Source organism: Notolabrus celidotus, chromosome 23, assembly GCF_009762535.1.
Source record: "Notolabrus celidotus isolate fNotCel1 chromosome 23, fNotCel1.pri, whole genome shotgun sequence".
In the NCBI taxonomy this organism is placed as follows: Eukaryota; Metazoa; Chordata; class Actinopteri; order Labriformes; family Labridae; genus Notolabrus; species Notolabrus celidotus.
In genome coordinates this window covers 1,375,405-1,399,035 of record NC_048294.1, presented here as the reverse complement: position 1 = coordinate 1,399,035, position 23,631 = coordinate 1,375,405, and the positions used below count along the sequence as shown (strand labels likewise).

Genomic DNA, 23,631 nt, shown 5'->3' with positions numbered 1-23,631 from the left:
CAAAATTGACTTTTTAATGGTTCTTTACCTGAAATATGTTTCCCTGGCATGTCTACAAACCCCCAGAGAATGAAAAAAATCCATTCTGCCCCTGTTTTGATTTCTCCACCTTTCTGTAAATGTGTGTGAAACGAGCCGTTTAGACTTCCGTGTTTTTGTTACGTAACAACAATATCCGGTCTGTCACGGAGTCAGAGCTCGGAGCTTGTTCAGCCCATAGACTGTATAAAATAATACTGAATCCCTCCCCCGTTTTTCATTACCTGCACAAATGTGTGCTAACAAGGAGCTTAGGAGGGAGGCATGCTAGTTGTAGGCTGTCTTAATAAACACAAAGGTCGGTTTTACTCCCCACGTCTGCAGATTTGAAGATATAGTGGTTGATTTTTATTTGTCATGGATAAGTGCTAGCGCTAATTAGCATAGCCACATAGCTATATGTTCATAGCTGTAGCTGTAGCTGTAGCTGTAGCTGTAGCTGTAGCTGTGTACCAAGACACACGTCGACATACTGACAAATAAAACAACAAGAAACACTAAATCTGTGACCAATCCTTCATAAAAGGTCCTGCTGCCTTTCTGGTAGAGGTCGGTTTTACTCCCAACGTCTGTAGATTTGAAGATCTAGTGGATGATTTTTATTTATCATGGATAAGTGCTAGTGCTAGTTAGCATAGCCACATAGCTACATGTTCGTAGCTGTGTACCAAGACACACGTCTACATACTGATAAATAAAACAACAAGAAACACTAAATCTGTGACCAATCCTTCAGAAAGGTCCTGCTACAGGCGCCTCTCCGTCAGGATCAGATTCAGAGGGTTGAAGTAACGTGATCTCTGAGCAGCCGTGTATATTCAGCCAACATGTAAACATTAGATCAACGTGCTGGAGAGCCGAGGCACATCCACTTCCGGAGGGGGCGTGGTCAGAGAGAAAACAGAGTGTTCTGATGAGGAATGAAGAAGAGGACTTTTCAGGCATGCCAAAATCTGATTTCAAAGTGTTTTTTTGAGCATAAACTTTAAAGACATGTTTTGGGGACCTCTTAGACCAATATATATTGATGAAAAAAGCGTGATATGTCCCCTTTAAAATATAAGGCGACCAAAAAATGGGGAAAAAGGCCGCCACTAATGAGGTTAGCTTCTCCATCTTGTCCGATCTCTCAGTAAAGGTGTCCGAAGCCCTCCTCAAAAGAAAAGACAGGAGAGCCTTAGCTAGCATGCTATAAGTCAGGTCTGACACATTGATGTTTTGAAGATATCATCCAATCCAGGATAAGCTTTGCGTGTATCAAAGTTTTGGATAAAAACTGTTCTGAATACAGACTTAAATCGAGTTATCTTAGTCTGGAAAAAAGACCTGGACTGATCTACAACGCCTGAAAAGTTCCAGTTTTCTCACCTCACTCATTTTGCCTTTATAATAATTAATCGGCGAGCAGGTTGAGCGGGTGTCATACGGATGAAGTGACACCTAATTATCACCCCGTTTATCATATTTTAAGAGAGTGGATTTTGTGCCAAACTTCCTTCCATCCTGGAAAACAAGCGTCAGCGTTTTCAGCGCTCATCCGAGGCCTTAAAAAAACGTGGAGTTAAATCAGCTTCCTGTTCCTAAACGAGCATCAGGGGAGGATTCTTGAGGGTTCGGGGTTTCTGGAGGACGGCGATGATATTTATAATATTTGTGTTGTATATTGATAATGTATTTGTGTTTACATTACTACACAGGGCTCCTCAGAGTCTGGACTGTCTTAATTTAAAGTTGCACTATATGTAGTTTTGCAGAGACAAAAAAACAACAACTTTTATTTTGACACGTTTCACAGTGAGAACCACAGCTACACGGTTTCTCTCCCAGGTTTTGTTTTACAGTACTGCCAACTGATCTAGCCGGTGTGATGTCACTCTCTGGTAATGTGGGCGTGGCCTACAGTGGGCGGGGCAATATATATTAATGAGTTGTGTTTGTTTCGCTTCAAAGAGCCTCTAGGTTTCATGGTGAAAAAAAAAATGGACCCACTACTCAGTAATTTATGCACTGGGTTTATAATATATTAAACATTGCCTCCTCCCGTCCACTAGAGGGCAGCAGAGGCAGAAGAAGACTATAACAAAAAAGTTTTAAAAAAAATGTCTAGAATTAAAAATCCTACCTAAACTAAAGTACAGAGCAATCCGTAGAAGAGTTACACAAAAAAAAAGGGAAATTTTCAAATTATGCGCGTTCGTTTGCTTAATTTTTCTCGTTGATGATGTCACAGTGATGTCACAGTTTACTAACCTTTACGTCGCTGAAACGTGCTGCGATAGTTTACCACTAGAGGGCAGCTAAGACAAGATTGTCATAGGGTCTAAAATAATGCCTGTAAAATGTTGCAACTTTTACCTCTGCTGCACGTTCAACTAAGAGTGAAGCTAAGCTAGCCAGCTAACATGCTAAGAAGCTTCGTAGCTGTTGCGAAAAAGAATAGGTCAAGAATATCTTTTTTTAATTTCCTCATATTTAAGGTCCCCGTTTTAGCCAAGACTAAAAATTGATTCTCACTGTCGAGCTAACATTTGGCTTAGGCTAGTTTTTTGGTGATAGCATCTTTGCTAGTCAAGCGTTGTTTGACCACAATAAAATTTGCACATTTTAACAAATAAAGGTTTAATAGAGAGACAAAGTTTAGGATGTTTTCTTGTTAATCTGTTGATTCTAACTCATGAAATGTAATCATGTGACAACCTTTGGGCTGAAAAGTAAGCCAACAAGAAGGAGGCAAAAACTGCCGTACCTTAAGTGGCCACTGGAGGCTACCGGGCCCAATATTGAAAAGTTTATCTTTACAGCAGAAATAAACATTTTTACGGTTGGGAACACGTGTCATCCTGCTGTATAAATAGTAGGGGTGAGTATTGCCAAGAACCTCACGATACGATAAGCATCACGATATCACAATATTGTGATATATTGCGATATTCTACACAGTTAACGAAGAAAAAATAAAGATGGTGTATATGTAAATCACACAATATTACTTAAAATTAAAAGGACAAATTAAGCCAAAACTATTTGTTTGAAATCAACTTTTCCACTATATTGTTTTTTGAAATACTGAAGTTGTATTTTAGTTCCAACTCGGCTAAAATATGAATTTTTATTATTACAAAAATATCTATGTTAAGAGTCAAAACATCAATATGATATTGGAGGTCAAAGTATCGTGATATATTGCTGTATTGATATTTTTTCACACCTCTAATACATAGACATGTAAACATGGGGCTCTATGGGGGTTGACTCACTCTAGGACTCAGCCTCTAGTGGCCGCTTCCAGAACTGCAGTTTTTGGACCTTCAGATTTTTTTATTTTTTTTTAAACACTTGAGGTTGCTGCTGGAGCTGAATGCATGCAGCAGAGGTAAATGACACACAGTACGTATTTTAATATGAAGTGTATCTCCAAACGATGGTGCTAGAGTTCTGATTCCTGCCTGCACGTTTTGTTATTAAAGTTTATTTTAGCCACAAAAAACCTACGAAGAAGCATGAAAACTAAAAAACCTCCACTCCTTCATCATCTCAGATTGTCTCTCTGATTTTATTTTCTTCATTTTTTTCTCTCTATGCTGTATCCTGTTACTGTTTGCTGCTATAATGATCAATAAAGTTTAATTTAATCTGACTCACTCGTGCTCGTTTTCACTTACACGGAGGAAGAGAGCCGGGAGATCACGTTACATCGCAGGAGTGGGAGCTAAAGAAATCTAACCTGTGCACTCTGCATGTTGCTCACCGTGAGTCGTAGTAGCAGCACCGCCCACTGTTGCTAACACTGTTAACTACTACAGAGAGAGAGACACGGCTTCAAGTTACGGCTCTGAAATCAGATGAAGAATGAGGATTAAGAGGCGCTTTGGAGAGGAACGAGGGATGAAGGTCACTCGCCGATGGAGTGGGAGGATAAGTGTCAATCGCCATGGGTCCTGTCCCCTCCTCCAAACGTTGCCACAGAGACCTGGCATGTTGTAGGTCTCCATGGCGGCGAGCAGGAGGGCCGCGGATTGGCTGGGAGCAACACGGGGGCTCGGCGAATCACAAGGCAGCAAAAAAAAGAAAGAAAAAAAACGACACATGCCAGTAAAGGTCATTATTAGATTTTTTGGTAAATGGCATGAAGAGGAAAGAAGGGAGGAGAGGATAAAGAGGAGTGTGAAAGAAGAGGTCGAAGCGATATATAAAAGAAAGAGTGCGCATAAAAGACGAGGAGACGGCCACTCGCCAAAGGTCAAAGGTCAAGGTCTGGAGAGAGGGACACATGCTGTTACATGTGACGTGCTCAAGCACAGTCTCCTCTTGCTTTCTCTTTCACCTCACGCTGTATTTCTTTTATTTTCAATGTTAAATGTAAACTTGAATGTTTTCTCTGTATTTTTAAAAACGTTAATATCTTTTTTAAAATAACGTCCATCAACAGACGGCCGTGAGCAGACAGAGGAAGAGCTTTCTCCAGATCAGTAGTTAGCCAACACCTGATCTGTGTGAACCTCTTAGCACTCTGCAGGACTGAGAATCAATACTGCTGAGAGTGACAGGAAGACACACAGAGAGAGAGAGAGAGAGAGAGAGAGAGAGGAAGAAGAGGAGGAGGAGGAGGAGGAGTAAAGCTGGGCCACAGAAGGATGAAGAAGAAAGAGGGATGAACTGGAGAAATAACATGGCCCAGTTAGATGTTCTCACCACTATGAGGAGCTAGTGTGATACTGACGGACTCCCCTCGCAGGTGTGCTGGATTTACCCACAATCCCTCTGTGTACCTGAGAGAAACAAGGGATCCAAACTCTGATGGATCACAGACAGCTTCAGCCTCTCCAGTAATCTGTTGATCTTCATGGGTTTCATGTGTTTGGAGTAAATCTTGTACTGGGTTTGGATAGTGGAGACCTTTTCTGTTGCAGCAGGACTTTGAACATGTTTTAATGTTACTGTCTACTTCTGTTGATTTTGAACAGAATATTTTACATATTTTGGTTTGTGTTGATTTTGGCGCCCCCTGTGGACAAAGTGTTACATCTCTTTTTTGATCATGTCTATGTGATTGTATGGAGAGTTTTTTGTGAACATGTTTTATTGGTTTAGATTTTACAGGGTATGAACAGAATGTATCAAAACGTAGAAAGCACACAAGATCATGTTGATAAAAATTAAGAGAAAACACTAAGTATAAATTCAAATTTAAAAAAAGTAATGCTTAAATGGTCAGAGTACATTTAAAAAAAAAATCCAGACAAAAACGTACAGTTAAAAAATGTTTAAAAAATCATAAATAAGAATAAGAATCTAAATTTAAATAAAAAGTAATAATATAAAATAAAATAATACTAATGTAAACTAAAATACAGCAAAAAATATATATTAATCTTATCATCCAGTCAATCTTTTCTTTTTCTCAGAAATGTAAAATAAAAGCTGTTTCGGCAGTTTTTCATACTTCTTACTGAGCTTTACATTTCTGGAATTCATTTTTAGACTTTCTGTTCTTTTGCACATTTTCATGAATTTCTACTTCCGGTTTTGCTCACTTCCTCCAGCTTGACTCAGCCCACAGTGGGCGATGTCCTGCGTTTCTCTGCATTGTGTCCACACCATAGGTCCACACTGATTTATACCTGTGATCCACCACGTGGAGCTCGGGGCTTCATGAAAACTGTCCTGCATGAGACAGACCTGCACCACGAATAGAAATTATAGAAATAATTTATGCTTTTATATTAAAGTGCATTTCCTGTTATCTAAATGCTTATTTCTTCGTTGATGATCTACTACAAGCTACAACTGCTTTATTTTAATAGTAAAAACTTACACATTTAGTTCAATTCAACATTCAAAATAATGTGTTACTTTGATATAAAAGCTTTAGAAAAAAACACCTTCTGCATTAAAGAGTCTTCTTAGTATTTACTTTGTGACTTGGAAACATGTCTCTGTCTTCCTGCTTTATTGTTTATGATTCACATCCACAAACTGTTGCAACCGTCTCACATCTGAATCACACTGTTCTTCATACTGTGTATGTTTTTAATAACTTGGTGCAATTTATATCTGTGGAATAACTTACTTCACTATCTATTAATAAGATAGAAGTGCACATAGTGTGTTTATATATCTGTAATATTTATTCTATTTTATTTTTATTGGATTTGAATCTATTTTATTCTATTCTATTCTCTTTTATATTATTCTCTTTTATCTTATTCTATTCCAGACAAAAGATCCAGACAAAACCTTACAGGAAATACAATTCCGTAAATAAATAATAAATAAATAATAATAATAATCTCAACTAAAATACATCAAAATAAATAATCATCATAATAATAATAATAATAATAATCTAAAATATAACAGCAAAAAATAAATAGTAGTAATAATAATCTAAACTATCTTTTCTATTCTATTCTATTTTATTTTATTTTATTTTGTTTTTACCTTTATCATTACTATTATTATTATTATTATTATTATTATTATTATTATTATTATTATTATTACTTTATTTTTTGACTATGTAAGCACATGTTGTATTCCCCTGTGTTGTTAGCTCCTGGAACAGAAGAATTCCCCCTAATAGGTGATCAATAAAGTTTATCTAAATATCTAATCTAATATCTAATATCTAATCCTATTATATTTCAGTTGGACTCTTATTTTGTAGGATCACCGGAAGCACTTTGAATCGTTCCGTCTGCTTTGACGCCGTAGAAGAAGAAGGGGGCGTGTCCGTGCCTGTTAGCCTGATGCTAACTGTGAGCTAAAGTTGACTTTCACTTTCTGACAGTCTCTCTCCGGACCGAGCGGGGCTTCCTGGGAAACGAAACTCGGAGCCTCCTCCTTCGTGTCTCTTCGGACCTTCAATGTGAACTTTTTAAACTCTCCTGCTGTTAAATATTAAACTTTAAAGCCGCGGCGTATGAAAGAGTCAAAGCTAACTGACAGACACGCAGTTAGTCAGCAAAGCTAGCTGCTGTTAGCTGCAGTTAGCTGCTGTTAGCATGGAGAGTACGCAGAGCTCCGAGGAGAGAGGAGCAGAGAGACAGATGGATGATTACCTGAAGTCTATCGGCTTCCAGAGGAAGAAGGTCGCCAAAGACGGGTCCTGTTTGTTCCGGGCTGTGGCCGAGCAGGTAAGGGTGTGACTGAAGAACAGAGAGAGAGCTAGTTTCACAGAGTTAGCTAACTGAAGGTGTGTTTGTTGTGAGTGAGGAAGAGTTTCATTTTAGCAGAATTAAAGATAACTATGATGACAGAAGAGTTTAAAAGTGAATATTTAAAAACTTTACACCTTCAAACACTTAAATCAGGAACTTTTTAAACTGACTTCTGAATGTAGAGGCTGAAAACCTCTGACAGGAAGTTTAACTTTCATAAAGGAAAGGTTTATTTTATGACTTTAATGTTAAGTTGTGCTAATTGTTGACCTTTGACCCCCTTCAGGTGCTGCATTGCCAAAGCCTTCATACTAACGTCAGAGCCAAGTGTGTGGAGTTCCTGAAGCAGAACAGAGAGAACTATGAGGCTGTAAGTTCAACTGATGACTGACAACAACAAGACCAGAGTGTCACTGCTAACCTGCCCACCTGCTGCTCTTAAAGAAAGAGAGACTTCTGTTCATACACTAACCTGCTGCCCCTAAAGAGAGAGAGACTTCTGTTCATACACTAACCTGCTCACCTGCTGCCCCTAAAGAGAGAGAGACTTCTCTTCATACACTAACACTTTTATAAGATCCTTAAACTCTGCCTCAGACAGACACAAAATGTGCTTTTCTACCAGAAGTACCAGGAACTTTTTGTTTCTTAGTCAGGAACTCAATCAGTCACAACAATAATCAATGTATTGCTGAAATAACCGATCACTGCAGCTCTTATTGGACTTGTTTTTTTGTTTGGGGAAGCAGAAAGTGTTTTGGATGTCGCAGCAGTCAAAGATCAGATAAGATGAAATGAAAAGGAAAGCTATCATGCAGCAGCCGCACCGCCTACATTTCCCAGAATGCCCCATGAGAAGTCAATAAACCTCATTTTTAAAGAGCATGACAAGCCACATTTTGACTTCTTCACACATTTTTGAAACCTGGACTTCCTACCCAGAGAGTTGTCTTGTGGCTTTAATCAATAACTGTGTCCCTTATGTGTGTTTCAGTTTATTGAAGGTGATTTCGAGGATTACCTCTTCAAGCTTCAGGACCCTCAGGTACGACAGATACTTGATCCTGTTTTTCTGACGCTGTTTATTGGTGTATGAAGACCTGATCTCAGTGAAGTGATGTTTTTGTTCCTCTCTGTTTTTTAGCAATGGGTGGGAGAGGTGGAGATCAACGCGCTCGCTGTCATATACAAGTAAGAGACGTTTAAAATCTGTTGCTGGAACCTTTTTCTGTAAAATCAGAGTCATCAGGTGCATTTCGACCAAGAGTTCCGGGGTCTTTTAGCCCCCAGAACTACTTTAAAGAAAGAACTACTAGGTTCCTGTGCCCCCATTGTTGTCTGCATTTCGACCGCCGGCTGAAGTCCCGGATAGAACAATAACTGTGAATGGTATTTGGAAAAAATTGAAAAAAAAAAATTCGAATTTTTTTTTTTGGAAAAAGAAAACCATTTTGAAAAAAAAGATTTGACAAAAAAAAAAAAAAATTTTTTTTTTTTTTTTTTTAGACAAATAAAAAAAAATGACATTAAAAATATGAAGAAAAAAAATTTTTTAAAAAGTTTATTTGAAAAAAGTTGACCTGTCGAAAAAAAAAAATTTTCCTCAAATTTGAAATTGTGCTCCAAAAGCAGAAAAACATGAAAAAAGTGAAAATTTTGCAGCTGCGGTTAAAAACATGGAAAAAGCAATGAATGAATCAACACGTGAGAGGAGATTAAAATCCTTTTGAACTCAAAAAGCTGTGGCAGGGATCGGCCGGTGTTCCAGTGTAAACAGCGACCCTGTTACCTGGAGACTCTCAGCCGGATGCATCCCTCATAAACATCTTTAGATGATCATTAAATATCTGATGAGGATATTTTAAAATCTTAATAAAAACTAAACTAGTTTGCACAACAGCTGTGTAAACTCCACAAACACTGACACGTTCAGCTGAAGGTCTCCAGTTTACAGGGTCACTTTTAAAACCGGAACACCGGGAGGAGAGACGCATTCACGGTGGGCTGAGAGAAGACTACTGTTACAAGCTGCTAAATCAAGAGAATCACAGCTTCTTCTTTTGAAAAGAACACATACAAAAAAGATAGAACAAATAAAAACTAATGAAAGAAAGAGAAATCAAGTGAATCACAGATGGAAAAAAAAACAATGACTGTGAAAGGTTTTTGGAAAAATGTGAAAAAAAAAATTGAAAAAAAAAAAATGACAAAAATTTTGAAAAAAATAAATTTGAAAGAAAAAAAAAAAAAAAGATTTAAAATAAAATTGATTTAAAAGAAAAGAAAATTTCACAAAAAATTTGACTTTTTTTTTTTTTTTTTACAAAAAAATTGACCCTGTTGAAAAAATAAATTTTCCTTAAACTTGAAATTGTACAGAAAAAAAGTTAAAATTTTGTGCCTGTGGTTAAAAACATGGAAAAAGCAATGAATGAATCGACACAAACACTGACACGTTCAGCTGAAGGGCTCCAGTGTGTGATGTTATTGTGGACGGAGGGCGGAATAAATACACTGAGGTTAATCTACCAATCAGACACGTTCAGCACTGCAGGCCCCACCCCCTGAAAGCCCAGAGACCTTTGAAAAGTGCTACCTAGCAGGGGCTTTTTAGCGGGGAGATTATCTACCCCTGAACTAAATTTAGACCCTGGGTCCACCGGTCGATACGCACGTAGTTCAGGGGTAAAGTTCCTCTTATTAAACGCCTTTTATTAATTTGGCGAGTCAGTGCTGAAGGTGGGAGAGGGAGGCCCCCTGTTGATATTAATTTCCCAGTGCTAGACATGGACAATTATGGAGCTTTCTCTACATTTCACTGTATGTTTTTATTTTATTATAATGTGTACGTTACCATCTATAAAGCCAGCTCCAGCAGCAGAGTCCTCCCCGTCCCTCCTGTCACTCCGTGTGGCGTCCTGATCAAGTTATGGGACACTGTGAGTCACCGTTTGACCGTCTCTCTCAGACAGAAGTTAGTGTCTGGTTGTGTTTCCTTTCATTCTTTAAAGATCAAAGGGGAAGTGTCGTCCTTCTGCTTTTGTTGAGAGCTCCACAGCCTGACCGCGTTCAGCTCCCTTTGTTCACTCTGCTGTGTGGATCAGTGAATGTGACGTGTGGAGTTTGGGTGAAAGTAAACACACTCCCAGTCGGACCATACGGATGTTTTTACTCTGCATCTTTCCCTCTGGAGACTTCGAATGATGATATCTTAAAAAAGCTGGACGTCACGTGATACCAGCTCACAGAAACCCCTGCTTCTACCATCTGAGAGCACAGCGGGTCGCTGACCTGCCTCAGCCGGAAGTCGCTTTATGTGTGAACAGATGAACAGAAAGCAGACTCGTGGTTAAAGGAGTGAATGTACATTTATAGCTGGAGTTCAGAGTTGGGTGTCGATGAGTCATGGAGGCTTCATCATCCGCTCTGACCCACATGTTTCACCTCTCTCTGGGTGTTTGTGTGTTTGTGTGTTTGTGTTTGTGTAGGAGGGATTTTCAGATCTTCCAGGAGCCGGGACGACCTGCAGTCGACATCACAAAGAACAACTTCAAGGACAAGGTGACGCTGAACGCACCACGAACGCACCACGTCTGAGTTTTAGAACAAATTCAACTTAATGTCGAGGCAGTTTCTGCTTGAATAAGTTTTTGAGTTTCCTGTCTACAGTTTGTTTGTTGACACTCCTTCTACTTCAATCCAGTTAAATAATGTTTGTTTTTTGTGTCTCAGGTGCGGTTGTGTTTCCTGAATGGGAATCACTACGACAGCGTTTATCCCATCAGCCACATCAAGAGCTCTGCTATCTGCCAGTGTGAGTGTTTGGACTGTGTTTGGCGCTGCAGGAACCTCATTGGTCAACACAGCTGTCAATCATGTGTTGTAGCCCTTTTTATAATATGAAATAACTAATGCAAAGTCTGTGAGATAAATCTGCATGATAAGAAGTAACAATAACGACAGGAACCGTGTTTGAGAAACATTTATGTGACGTGTGTTTTGATTTTAAAGGTGACATATCATGCAAAATCAACTTTTTAATGGTTCTCTACCTGAAATCTGTGTCCCTGTCTACAAACCCCCTGAAAATGAAAAAAATCCATTCTACCCCTGTTCTGATTTCTCCACCTTTCTGTAAATGTGTGCTGAAACCAGCCGTTTCAGTTTGCAGTGTTTTTCATACGTCACAACGCCATCCGGTCTGTAACAGGAAGTCAGAGCTCGGAGCTTGTTCAGCCCATAGACTGTATAAAATACAACTCAACCCCTCCTCCGTTTTTCATTCCCTGCACACATGTGTGCTAACAAGGAGCTTAGGAGGGAGGCATGCTAGTTGTAGACTGTCTTAATAAACACAAAGGTCGCTTTGACTCCCCACGTCTGCAGATTTGAAGATCTAGTGGATGATTTTTATTTTTCATGGAGAAGTGCTAGTGCTAGTTAGCATAGCCACATAGCTACATGTTTGTAGCTGTATCAATCAATCAATCAATCAATCTTTATTTGTATAGCGTCAAATCACAACAAACGTTATCTCAAGACGCTTTTACAAACATAGGAGGTCTAGACCACACTATGTCAAATTATGAACAGAGACCCAACACCAAGACAGGGTAAGACTCAGTCTGACCCCACCTTAATCTTGTAGCTGTGTACCAAGACACACGTGGACATGCTGACAAATAAAACAACAAGAAACACTAAATCTGTGACCAATGGTTCAGAAAGGTCCTGCTGCAGGCGCCTCTCCGTCAGGATCAGATTCTGGATCAGATTCAGAGGGTTGAAGTAACGCGGGTCTGTGAGCAGCCGTGTATATTCAGCCAACATGTAAACAATAGATCAACGTGCTGGACAGCCGAGGCCACACCCACTTCCTGAGGGGGCGTGGTCACAGAGAAAACAGACCGTTATGAGCAGGGCTGACAAAGAGGGTTTTTCAGGCAGACCAAAATCTGATTTCAAAGTGTTTTTTTGAGCATAAACTTTAAAGACATGTTTTAAAAACCTCTTAGACCAATATATGTTGATGAAAAAAGCGTGATATGTCACCTTTAAACTTTGACCCATGTCCCATCTGATTACATGGAGGAGGCTATATATTCAGACGTGTGCATCTTTGCGTGTTTCAGCCATCGTGTTCGAGATGCTGTACGACGACGTGTTCAAAGTCGACCGGAGTCTTCTGAGCGTGTGTCAGCGGGGAGCGCGGGGTCGCGGCAACGAGCCGCTGATAGACGACAACATGGTGACCTGCGCCAGCAGCGACGAGTCTGACGTCGACACCGGAGAGCCGCTCTGGTAAACGACGTGTGAACTGACTTCTCTTTTCATGTAGACCTCGTGGAAGTACCTTCAGAGTCCTTTCAAAATAAAAGCAAGTGTTAAAACGAGGTATAAGACAGTAAGAGGACAAAATAAAAGCAATTCAAATCTTGCAAATTAAAATTATGAACCCTGCATTGTGAATTGTATCAAGTCATCACACCCCACTAATTTAAGTTCAGATAATTCACTATATTTAGTTTTATTTAATACTAAGCACAATAACATTTCCTTCAATCTTCTGTCGTGTCAAAGGAAAGTTGAAAATAAAATAATTTAATGATGTTTTTGTTTTTGTTTTTATAAAGCAGGGCCGAAAATGGAACAAACACGACGGCTCCAAGACACAGCAACAGGGTAACACACACACACACACACACACACACACACACACACACACACACTCACACTCCAGCTGGACTATTGTTGATTTTCACCACAGTATCATGTAATAACTCTGTGTGTGTGTGTGTTTGTGTGTGACAGGGCCGTGGTCGCGGTCGGCTGCCAGAGAGGGTGTGGCGTTCACTGAACCCGACTTTGCTCAGGAACATCGAGTACGACGTCTGGCACAAAAGCAAGAGAGGTGAGGACGACTCAGAGGAAATGGACTGAGCCATCTTTTTAAAAAGTCAAACAAAGTGATTTAATACAAAAATACAAAAAAAACTATGAAATTACAAAAAAATACAAAACTACAAAAATCTAAAAACTAGTTCTTAAAGGTTTGAGTTAACTGTAACTAAAAACATAACAAAGACAACCCAACCCTGCAAACACAAACTACAAAAAGTACAAAATTACAAAAAATATAAAAACTACAAAAAATTTACAAAACAAAAAAAAAAAATACACAAAAACCCTACAAAAGTACCAAAAAATTTAAAACTACAAAAAGTCACAAACTACAAAACAAATGCAAAAATTTAAAAACTACAAAAAGAAATAGTTCTTAGGTTTAAGTTAACCCTAACTAAAGGAAAATACAAACCTGCAAACACAAACTATAAAACAAAGAATGTTTTTTAATAATCACAAACTTCAAAAATGAATAAATAAAATAAATCACAAACTACAAAAAATACGAAAATATAAAAACTACAGAAAAAGCTAAATTATTTTATAGGTATAAGTCATTACTACAAATCTACAAAAACAAATCGACCAAAAATCTAAAAACTACAAAAATGAAAAACAGTTTTTATAGGTTTTAGTTAACCCTCTCTCCCTGTGGCCCTTATCTATCCTCAGTCCTGTCTCTTAATAAAGTCTTTAAAGCCCCAAAATAAATAAATAAAGGACTCAAAGTTTATGAAAACAAAGATTTGGAGAAATTCTGAAAGTTTGAATGTTTTTGTATTTTCTCTCTCAGCTCAACAGAAGCTGGATTATTCCATCGCTGCAGGGATGCAGTTCTCTGCAGGAGATCGCTGTCAGGTGGGTGTGATGTGTTCAGGGTCCTTAGTTAAACTTTGTTCCCTCAAGTACAGATTTTACCATATGTTTAATGTGTGTTTGTGTGTGTGTGTGTGTGTGTGTGTGTGTTTGTGTGTGTGTGTGTGTGTGTGTGGCCTCTGCAGGTCCGTCTGGAGCCGAGTGGGCGGAGCTACAACGCAACCGTCAAAGAGGTTCCTTCAGACAACGGACTAGTGACGGTTTACCTAGAGGAGCAAGGCAGAAGGTAGGTGATGCATGCACACACGCGCACACACACACACACACACACACACACACACACACACACACTCACTCACTCACTCACTCACTCACTCACTCACTCACTCACTCACTCACTCACTCACTCACTCACTCACTCACTCACTCACTCACTCACACACACACACACGTGCACACACACACACACACACACACACACGTGCACACACATATCACAGAAGCTCCAAACTGACAGGTGGGTGTGTGTGTGTGTGTGTGTGTTTGCAGACAGGTGCCTCTGTGGAGTCTGCGTCCTCCCTGTGATGAAAACTCCTGGAGCACTGTGGTGAACCGAGACAAGAAACTCAGCAACGGGCTTGGAGGTAACACACACACACACACACACACACACACACACACACACACACACACACACAGACTCTTGAAGTAAGCCTGTAAACCTCCTTAGATTGGGAAGATAGGGGGAGAGGTAGAGGCAGAGGGAAGCACCCCCCAGCGGCCTCCTCCTCTGCGACCACGGCAGCAGCAGCACCTCCGGGCTCCACTGGGCGCATGCTGAAGCAGCACTCGTGGCCTCCACAGGCCAACGCCGAGGAGCAGGGCGGGGCCAAACCCACCAGGTCAGACTTTCTTCTCTTGCGTTTTAATTCAAACCTTAAATCCTGGAGTAAAGACTCACAGTTTTATAAATATGTTTTGTTTCAGGAAGTCGGTGAGCTCCGTGGACGCAGCGTTCGGTATAACGGAGGAGCACCGTTTGGCCAAAGAGGAGGAGGAGAGGAACGTGGCGTTGGTGGAGATCCAGCTCAGGGACGAGCACAGTTTCCCCGCCCTCGGGGTCAGAGGAGTAAATAATGTTTACTAAACTTACAGCACAAAGTCTTCAGTTTCATGTTTGTTATGAAGTGAAACTGAAACGTGTTTTGATTGGCTGTCAGGCTCCGTCTGTCGGTCAGGGTGATGGAGGGAGAAAGAAAGGAGGAGAGAAGAAGAGACCTCAGAGAAACAAGATGGTGAGTGGGCATTATTTTAAAGAACGTATCAAATCAGACACTTTAACCCTTTGTTGTTTAATCTTTATGTTTTCTTTACAGAGTCCAGTTGATGACGTCAGAACTCCGTCGCCCCCTGCTGGAGAAACACCCAAATCCCCAGATCTAACTACTCCTGCACCGCCCACGAAACCTCCTGCTGCACCTTCTGCTGACTCTGACTCCACCGCTTCCCTCCTGAGCTCGAACAAGGCTTCATTGCCCAAAACAAACATGGCCGCCGTCTCCTCCTCCTCCTCTGCTGCTGTTTCAGACCTGACTGATAAACCAAACCTGCCCTCCTACGCCTCGGCTGCTGGAGCTCCGCCCACCTCTCCAATCACTTCCCTTCTCACAGGAGGTTCTGTCCCCTCCTCCGCCTCCCTCTTCTCCTTCATCACCCCCGTTCTCCCCCCTGCTTCCTCACCTTCAACTTCCCACGCCATCTCCTCATCCTCTCCACCGCCTCCTCCCTCCTCTTCCTCTAAACCCCTCTCCTCCTCCCCCTCACCTCCTCCACCTTCATCAGTGCCGACTCCGACCTTCATCGCCCCCATCGCTCCCTCTCCTGCTGCTGCTCAGCAGAGCTTCCTCCATTCCTCCTCCCTCCCTCGCTCCTCCCCTCCTCCTCCCTCTCTTCCTCACTCCCCCAGTCCTCCCACTGTCTCCTCTTTATCTCTGACTGGAACCCAGTCCCCTCAGAACCAGACCCCCCTGTCCCAGGTTGATCCTGTGGTGTCTGTGCCTCAAAACCAGAGTCAGATATTTGAGTCCCAAACCCAAAGCCCTATTTCTTTTACCCAAAAACTATACGAGGATCCGCCCTTATTGGCCCAAACCCAGACCCCATTAAGCCAAAACCAGACCATGTCTTCATTGCCCCAAACCCAGACCCCTTTGATCGAAAACCAGACCCTGCCTTCTCTGCCCCAAAACCAAAGCCCTATGCCTCAAACAGAGATCCAGACCGGTCCTCCTGAACTCCAGCCCCAACCTCAGTCCAACACTGACGTGACCCAGGTAACTCCCACAATCCCCCAGGCCCACTACCCTCCACATTCCCAACCTGAGGTAGTTCAGTCCCACTCCTCTTACCCCCTTCCATCCCAGCCCTCAGTTCCTGTCACCCATCCTCCCCCTCATGTCCAACCTCCTCACCCCTCCCAGATTCCACACCCCACCCTCTCTATGTCCCCCTCCCAGACTCAAATAGAAGCCTCCCAGCCTCCACCAGAGTCTCCTCCTCATCCTTCCCCCCTGCAGTCACACCTTCCTCCCCCCTCTCTTCACCCCCATCCTGAGTCCCTTTCAGCACACCCTCCTCCACTTTCTCAACCATCATCCCTCCCTGTAGCCCTCCCCATGCAGCAGCTGGCCCAGCTCTACCAGGACCCCCTGTACCCCGGGTTCCCTCAGGCGGAGAACGGCCAGGTTGTTCCGACTCCCAGCATGTCTTCCAGTAGATTGGGGGACGACCTGCCGCAAGGTGAGTCAGTTAGTTTGTAGTGGATAAAACGAACCCTCATTCAGCCAAGCAGCAACCTCTGGTGTTAGAGGTGACATATTCTGCTCTTTTTCATCAACATATATTGGTCTAAGAGGTCCCCAAAACATGTCTTTAAAGTTTATTGCTCATAAAAACACTTTGAAATCAGATTCTGGTCTGCCTGTAAACCCCTCTTTTTCAGCCCTGCTCAGAACAGGCTGTTTTCTGTGTCTGTGCCTTTAAATGAGAATGAGCTCTCTGACCACGCCCCCTCGGGAAGTGGGTGTGGCCTCGGTTGTCCAGCACGTTGATTTAATGTTTACATGTTGGCTGAATATACACGGCTGCTCACAGACCCGCGTTACTTCAACCCTCTGAATCTGATCCAGAATCTGATCCTGATGGAGAGGCGCCTGCAGCAGGACCTTTCTGAAGGATTGGTCACAGATTTAGTGTTTCTTGTTGTTTTATTTGTCAGTATGTCGACGTGTGTCTTGGTACACGGCTACGAAAATGATCAGATCAAAGACCCAGAGCAGCATGTTGCCGATATTTGACCATGCTTCATTTTTCTTCCCGTGCAGACATCCACGTCTTGAGATTCTTCTTCAACCTGGGCATCAAGGTAAGATTGAAACTCTCTCTTCTTGTCATTAGTCGAGCTTTAACCAGGAAGTAGTTGAATTAGAACAGAGTTAAGACTGGAAAGTTTGACCGGTTTCTCTGGGGGGGTTCCTTGGGTCGGTGACTTCTTTGAGTCTTCTGGTCCAGGCCATCGATCTTTTCTTAAACCTTCAGCTAACATTTTTCGCTGCTGTGTCTTTTCTCCTCAGGCGTACTCTATGCACCTGTTCCCCCCCTACGTCTACCTCCTCCCCCTCCAACAGGCCCACACCATGCACCCCAAGATCCCCTCCCGCTCCCCCTCTCCCTCCCCAAGCCCCCACTACCCTCCCTCCAACCCCCCACCGAGGCCACAGGAGGCGTACCCTCACCCTCCGTACCCCCCTACTTCTTCAACAATGCATCCTCAGTTTGACCACCAAGTTCCGCCCCCCGAGCACCCCCGTCCCAGTGACCCCTCCCACAACCAGGCCGGGTACCCCGTCACCCACCCGCCACCGCACAGGATGCCACCGTCGTGGCAGCAGCAAATGCCTCCACCAAGGAACCAAAGTTTCCCAGTCGGGTATCCCTCTCCGAATCAAGCATATGCAGTTCCTCCACCCATTTCTCAGGGGTACCACCCAGGTCATAGTCCAGGACACCCCCTGTATCCTCCAACTGGGCCCTCTTACCCCCCTTCTTCTCTGGGATATCAGTCCACCTCTGAGGAGCTCCAGGGGGCCATGGAGCAGCATCAACCCACCAACGGAGACACTATGCATGGTCAACGTCCGGTCCGAGCCACCAGTCTTCTGGGGAGTCCGCCTACTGTTAACCTGGCTAACCCGAACATATCAGGGGTGGTTCCTGGCTTTGGTACGTAGACTTTAAATTACAATGTAATTATTCAATCAGTCTTTATTTATAAAGCACTAAATCACAACAAACGTTCTCCTCAGACTCTTTCCAAACAGAGCAGGTCTAGACCGTACTCTATGTTCTATTATTAACAAAGACCCAACATCAAGACCGGATCAGATCCAGTCCCCTCTTCCAGACAGGACTCAGTCTGATCTCATCTTAGTCCACCATGAGCAGAGCACTTTGCAGCATTTAGCAAGTTACAGTGGGAAGGACAAACTTCCTTTAACAGGCAGAAACCTCCAGCAGGACCAGACTCATGTTAGACACACATCTGCTGAGACCGTGTTGGAGAGAGGGATAGAGGGACATGAAGAGAGAGAGAGAGGGGAGTGGGGAGATGGATAGTAGTAGTTGTAGCAGCTGGAGTCTGGCCACTAGGGGGAGCCAGAGTTAAACCCATTAATGAGACGTTTTTCTTTTTCCCCATCAGGCCACATGAAGGAGCACGCAGAGAGTCTGACCCGAGCGGTGCTGATGGGGGAGCTTCCTGTCAACAACAATCACATGGTACAGACAACAAAACAGCATTCTGGTTTTGCTTCTGATCCAGAATCTTCATTCATAATTTTCTTAACACAATTCTGACATTTTGCCCAGATTTTCATATAAAAGTTAATATTCTGAGAAAAAAAAGATTACATTAAGTTTAAATTAAATAATTAATTTGAATCAATTTGTTGACTAGATAAAAGCTACCATTGACTGTGAATTTGAATTTCAGATGAACTGGTTTTGCATTTTATTTATTTGATGGCTTTATTTGATGGGACAGCTGAAGAGAGACGGGAAATGTGGGGAGTAGAGAGTCGGGGAAGAAACGCAGGAAATGGTCGCGGCTGGGAGTTGAACCGGTGACCTCTGCGACGTGGCCTCTGTTTATGGGGCGCTTAGACCGCTAGGCCACTAGCGCCCCAGTTTTGTCTGATTTTTTTGAGTGATTTTTTTAAATCCATAAATCAGTTGAATATGTGTTTCATAAAAATTCTGTAGAAACAAATCGGCTTTTAGGACTGGGGGTGTAATTACAGGTTTATATAGAAGTTGCTGTGGTGTACTATCAGTTATAGAAGTTGTATTAAGTAACAGTTGGTGTTATTGATGGAGGTAGTAGGTGTGGTTGGTATGTTACCAAAAATGGTGTTGATGCATCGTAGCGTTAGCGTTCATTGGCAAGGTAAGGCAGCTTTATTTGTATAGAGCATTTCATTCATGAGGGCAACTCAATGTGCTTTACATTAAAACATTAGAAACATTGGAGACATTCAGACAAGCATAAAATAACATAATTAAAATGACAAATATAATTAAACAGAAAAGAAAAGGAAAATTAGAATATATAAAAAAATTACATTAAAATGTTAATTTAAAGTGAGTTAAAATAATCTAAGACAGGAAGGCAGTGTTAAATAAAAAGGTCGTAGTCTTTGATTTAAAAGAGGTGAGAGTTGGAGCAGACCTGCAGCTTTCAGGGAGTGTGTTCCAGATATGTGGAGCATAATGACTAAACGCTGCTTCACCATGTTTCCTTCTGACTCTAGGGACTGAAAGCAGACCAGTACCTGAAGACCTCAGAGGTCCAGATGGTTCATAAAGTAGCAGCAGATCAGCCTAAACCATTCAGGTCTTTATAAACCATCAGCAGGATTTTAAAGTCTATTCTCTGACAGACAGGAAGCCAGTGTAGGGATCTAAGAACTGGAGTGATGTGGTCTACTTTGTTGGTCCTTGTTAGGACTCGAGCAGCAGCATTCTGTATGAGCTGCAGCCGTCTGATGGACTCTTTAGGGAGTCCTGTAAAGACCCCGTTACAGTAGTCTAGTCTGCTAAAGATAAATGCATGGAGGAGTTTTTCTGCATCCTGCTGAGACATGAGTCCTTTAATCCTTGATATGTTGCTTTGGCTGCGAACAGTAATCAGTGTTTAACTATTCTCACGTTTGTCTTCCAGCTGGTTTCAAACCCGGGTGATCTCCCTGTCCTCCCAACCGCCATGAAGCCTAACAGCGCACCTTACGAAATCCTCTCCACGACTCCCGCCCCGCCTCACAACAACCCCTCTTACGGTTACCGCGGCTACACAAAACCGCCCATCCCCACCAACACTTACGTACCTCTCGGGGCGCCAGAACCCCCCGGCCACGTGGATTACCTGCCCGCCTTCGCCATGGCGGGGAACATGTCCGTCGGTTGCAACACAGAAGACGACTGGGACGAGCAGACCGCGCACAAACAGACGAACTACCGAGGACCGAGGAGGTACCAGAGAGGGGGGCGAGGGAGGGGGGGTTACGACCCGGGGAGGGGCGCTAACAGGAGGCGGCATGGTGGAGGAGATTCAGGGACGGGGTATAACAATATGCAGTTTTACCCCACCATGAGGGGGAGGGGCCGAGAGAGAGAGTACTAGCTCTCGGCCAATGAGGCGAGAGGACACAGGAAGGTGCTTTTGTTGTTTGGGGTTTTCGTTTGACGCTGCTCGCTTCGTTTCGTCACCGTCCTGAAAGCCGAAAAAAAAAAAGATGCCACAAACGATCATCTTTGCTAAAAATGCTGTCGGTGTTTTTTCGTTGGTTGAAAACGAGCATTAAACACTATCATTCTTTCTTTACCTAGCTTGTTAGCGCTGCATGTTAGCAAGTGCTAGTTTACATTTTTATCACTTTCAGCGGTCGAATGTATGGATTCAAAGAGTCAGCGGCGAGGATTGTAAATGTGTTGAGTTTGAGCTGCTTAGCGTTCGTTGCTACGTTAATGTGACGTTTGAAAAATGTCTGAAATCAAAGTTTAATCAAATTTCTTGTACTCGCATTTTTTATCTTAGTTATCTCACCCCATTGCCTTTTTCTTTAAAGGAGTAGTACGACCATTTTTGGAGCTATTGTGAAGAGGAAACCAGAGATTTGTTAGCTTAGCATAAAGACTAACAATAACACACGTTAGCTTAGTTGTTAAAGAAAGAACAGGAGGAATTATAACAGAGCCAAAAAAAATTATTTGAAGAACAAGTTTCACAGATGAAAATAGATAGCCTGGCATTTACCCCTGTTTCCACTACTTATGCTAAGCTAAGCTAATGACTTCTAGTTATAGTTACATATCAACAAAACAAACCCCAGACTGCTAAGAGCCTCGTTACTTCAACGTTATGACTCCGACTTAGCCCAAAGACTTGCCAATCAAATGTGCTGAAGCTAGATATATAACAGCCAGCTAGAACCGAGTTAGCTTAGCATAAAGACTGTAGACTGTTGAATTACTATTATTAGCTCAGTGCCATAATCTAAGTACCGATGTTAGCTCGCGCGGCAAGTATTTGAGCAAAAGGAACAAAAGTCAGTTAGCATAGCGAGCTAACGTTGGAAAGGTTTTCGTGAAACTCTTAGCTTAGCACAAAGATTGTAAACAGGAGAAGACAAGCTAGCTCGGCTCGTCTTCTAGTTATACCTCGAGTTAGCGCCTGGCTTGTAGTTTAACATTCTTTTTAACCCTTTATGCTATGCTAGGTTAGCTTGCTTTGCTCCAGGCCGAAGCGGCTAACAGCAACACAGACATAAGAATGTTGTCAATTTTCAAATAACTGTTCAAGTTTAGTCTCTAAAGCACCCCTTGAATGAAGTAGAACAATTGTTAGCTTAGCATGTCCTTTAGGTATTTGATGCTATAGCCTGAGCAGGGTTGGCTTAGCTTAACTTTAAGACTGTAAACGGGAGAAAAGAGTTAGCTTGGCTCAAATAAAAGGTAACAGAATCCTATCTCACCCTTTTTTGTTTATGTGGTTTAACTTTAGGCTATGTGCCTTGCTAGCTGTTTTCCTTTGTTTCAAGTCTTATGCTAAGCTAGGCTAAAGCATCTGGCTATTATATGACTGGATAGTAGCAATAAAAACATAGATAGAGGCGTCATATTTATATATGCATCGCAATACCCTAAAATTGTAGAGCTATTTATTTTATGCTCTCTAAAATTCCTTAAGCTACGTTCAAAACTGTTAGCTTAGCACATCCGGAAGTTAAAGCTAACACGCAACAAGCTCCTTTCAAAAAGGGATGCAAACATCGCACTTTCTTTAGAGGAATATTAAAAACTTCCCGGATGTAAATTATAAAATTGATAGCACTTACTGTTAAATTAAGTAGTCGAACAGCTAGCTTAGCTTAGCTTAGCTTAGCTTAAGACAAAGGCTGGAAATGAGAGGAAAAGGTTAGATTAACAGGCTTAATGCATGAATTTATAGTATACGGGGCTGTACCAGGCTAGCTGTTTTCACTCTTTGTGCTAAGCTAAGCTAATTTACTCCAGGCTATAGCTACATGCTAACCTTAAAAACATTGGTAACATCAAAGATTGGTATCAGCCTTCCATCTTTAGAGAATTCCTCAAATTTATTAAAGTATTCATTTCATAGGAGGCCAAATTTCCGATTTCCAACATCCCTTGAACGCCACAGAACAAAAGAAACATGGCGTGTTCGTGACTCCTGTTTGTAGTGTGTGCTAGAAATTTAACACATGGGTAAAAAGAACAAAAGTAAAGTTTGATGTGAGGAAATATAATCTCTGAGCAGCTTTCAAAGTTGAATTGCTGCTTTACAAAGCCAGTCTGCGTACAGGACTGTGGTGAAGAAGAGTCGGTGATAGAAACTCGTTCTCGCTGGATGCACTTACTCTGTAGGGTTTTCGTTTCGTCTCGTCCCTGCCTGTTTCCTGTCCTCTGGGTGTAAATGTCTTTGTCTTTTGTTTTTTTCTCACCTGGTTTAATTTTTGTCTTTTCTTTGGTTTTATTTTATAAATCAGCAAACTCCAGAGATTCAGTCAGTGCCTTATGTTTGCTACTTTACTGTCTTCTTTCTCTTCCCTTGAGTTTGGGAAACACTGCTGTACAGAACAAATGCTGTCTGTTGGATTTTTCTATGTTGTTGAATAAAAAAACTTTTGGTTCAAAATCAAGTTTCACTAAATCATTTCAGTGACTGAGAAAAAAATAATCTGTTCTTAATCTCAGTATGAAAAAGAAGAGTCTCACTGTTTACTTTTAAAGGTAGGATTAGGTAAGGATAATGGTAGGGTTATGATTAGGGTTACGGTTAGGGTTAGGGTTTGGATTAGGGTTATGGTTTGGATAAGGGTTAGGGTTTGGATTAGGGTTAGGGTTTGGATTAGGGTTAGGGTTTGGATAAGGGTTAGGGTTTGGATTAGGGTTAGGGTTTGGATTAGGGTTAGGGTTTGGATTAGGGTTAGGGTTTGGATTAGGGTTAGGATTAGGGTTAGGGTTTGGATTAGGGTTAGGGTTTGGATTAGGGTTAGGGTTTGGGTTAGGGTTACGGTTTGGATTAGGGTTAGGGTTTGGATTAGGGTTAGGGTTATGATTAGGGTTAGGGTTTGGA

At 42.0% G+C, this 23,631-nt stretch overlaps 1 protein-coding gene across 3 annotated transcripts; it reads left to right on the top strand.

Annotated features, from left to right (window-relative positions):
* The first annotated feature begins 6,756 nt into the window (after positions 1-6,756).
* otud4 (OTU deubiquitinase 4) lies at positions 6,757-23,190 on the top strand. Of its 3 annotated transcripts, none has more exons than XM_034676176.1 (20): positions 6,757-7,175; positions 7,486-7,569; positions 8,194-8,244; positions 8,344-8,390; positions 10,688-10,760; positions 10,932-11,013; positions 12,332-12,500; positions 12,836-12,881; positions 13,011-13,110; positions 13,897-13,961; positions 14,105-14,205; positions 14,469-14,563; positions 14,650-14,821; positions 14,907-15,048; positions 15,140-15,214; positions 15,296-16,718; positions 17,303-17,343; positions 17,552-18,200; positions 18,679-18,755; positions 20,197-23,190. In XM_034676176.1, exons 1-20 carry the CDS (start codon positions 7,044-7,046, stop codon positions 20,653-20,655), a joined length of 4,083 nt encoding a protein of 1,360 aa, XP_034532067.1. In that variant the 5' UTR covers positions 6,757-7,043; the 3' UTR covers positions 20,656-23,190. The 3 variants fall into 3 exon arrangements, with proteins under 3 accessions (XP_034532067.1, XP_034532068.1, XP_034532066.1); XM_034676177.1 differs by having other exon boundaries at positions 12,833-12,881; positions 14,907-15,039; XM_034676175.1 differs by having other exon boundaries at positions 12,833-12,881.
* The last annotated feature ends 441 nt before the right edge of the window (positions 23,191-23,631 follow it).

Excerpts from the sequence above, each read along its gene's own strand:
- otud4 (XM_034676175.1), top strand. The coding sequence starts at position 7,044 with ATGGAGAGTACGCAGAGCTCCGAGGAGAGAGGAGCAGAGAGACAGATG. Across the intron at positions 13,111-13,896 it reads CTGGCACAAAAGCAAGAGAG|CTCAACAGAAGCTGGATTAT; the intron begins GTGAGGACGACT and ends TTTCTCTCTCAG. Across the intron at positions 14,206-14,468 it reads CTAGAGGAGCAAGGCAGAAG|ACAGGTGCCTCTGTGGAGTC; the intron begins GTAGGTGATGCA and ends GTGTGTTTGCAG.